Here is a 1,373-nt window from a genome sequence, read left to right on the forward strand (position 1 = left end):
TGTATATATATAAGTATAATTATAGTTATAGGTATCAGTATAGTTAAAGGTATAGGTATTATAAAAATTGATACTGCAAGATATTGGTATAGCGGGCACTAGTGCTGTCACGATCCCCTCCGTATCACTGACACTAACACCTGACCTGCCTGCACTACCTGATCTCAGTTACACCTACCTCCGCCCTCAACCACACCCCAACCTCTTCATGCCCGTACCTGTTCTATAAATAGATACCGCAAGATCATCGGTAAAGCGAACAGTGGTGCTGCCAAGATCCCCTCCGCACCGCTTTCGCCAATGCCTGACAAGACTAAAGTCACAGAGCAAGTACGCGCCATGGATGAGGGCGCCCTATCGGCCGGTGCCGAGCCCCCCAAACCTGCGGCCGAGCCTAAAAAGGAAGAGCCTGCGAAAGTGGAAGCCAAGACGGAGGAGCCGAAGGCCAAGGAAGCGGTTGCGCCGCCCAAGGTATGTGGGTGTGAGAGTGGTGGTTGCCATGGTAACGAGTATATGCGAGAGTTGGGATGTCGTCGGTGGTGTGTGACCTGAGCATGTGCTTATATGTAGTTGTGAAATGGTGTTGTCGGGTGCTGTGTATTATCGACACCCCTGCTTAGATATGCAAATCAGATACGGAATGCCAAATATGACTATGCGTGTTTGTTTTGTGAACAATTGGATGTGCAATTGTGGATGGGTGCACGTGAATAAGGTACCGAACCGGGCGAATTTGCATCCCTATCTAGACCTTGTTTTAAACAATTCAAAAAAAAAAACAGAAACGGTTATTTATATAAACCAACTGGGACCGATTTTCAACCTAAATCTTTTGATTTTTTGTAATTTTTTGTAATTATTTTTGGCATATTTTCCACAGATCGAAGAGCCTAAAAAAGAGGTACCTGCGGTTGCGGGTGCGGGTGCTGCTGCCGCTGCAAACAAGGGCACCGGTCCCAAGCCAGGTTAGTTGCCTTTGTCGTTTAATATCACGTTCATGTTCAAGTGTATGTCCTATTCTTTGTTACAGGTGTGGTCGTTGTTTTGCTATTTGTTTTGAGGGCCATGGTCTCGACGTCAGGTCATATATACATGGTTTTGTGTGTTTGAGTTCTTATAGTTTGTATTGAGTGTCATAGTGTGTTTCTGTGCCTTGTGGAGTGTCGATGTCATAACCTGTCATCTACTCGATTAATCGACATGACCATGCCCTATTGTCGTATAGATGAGTAGTTAAGATCAGTGTTGCATAGATGTTGCTTGTGTAGCAAAATCAAGTATGTGTGACTTGTGTTTGCTTATATGTCGTGCGTTTTGGATGACGCTCAATGCATGCCTTGTTCGTGTATTCTTGTCCGATCGAATACATGCGT

General features: G+C 45.0%; 1 protein-coding gene across 1 annotated transcript in view; it reads left to right on the top strand.

Moving 5' to 3' along the window:
• The window catches only part of SARC_12860 (glucokinase), a gene marked incomplete at both ends in the record, with an annotated part of 3,991 nt that extends 3,520 nt beyond the window's left edge, over window positions 1–471 (top strand). The window contains one exon of the mRNA XM_014293025.1: window positions 234–471. Coding sequence (XP_014148500.1) covers window positions 234–471 — 238 coding nt within the window. The remainder of the gene's footprint in view (window positions 1–233) is intronic.
• Window positions 472–1,373: the final 902 nt, after the last annotated feature.

Source organism: Sphaeroforma arctica, assembly GCF_001186125.1.
Source record: "Sphaeroforma arctica JP610 unplaced genomic scaffold supercont1.2659, whole genome shotgun sequence".
NCBI lineage: Eukaryota > Ichthyosporea > Ichthyophonida > Sphaeroforma > Sphaeroforma arctica.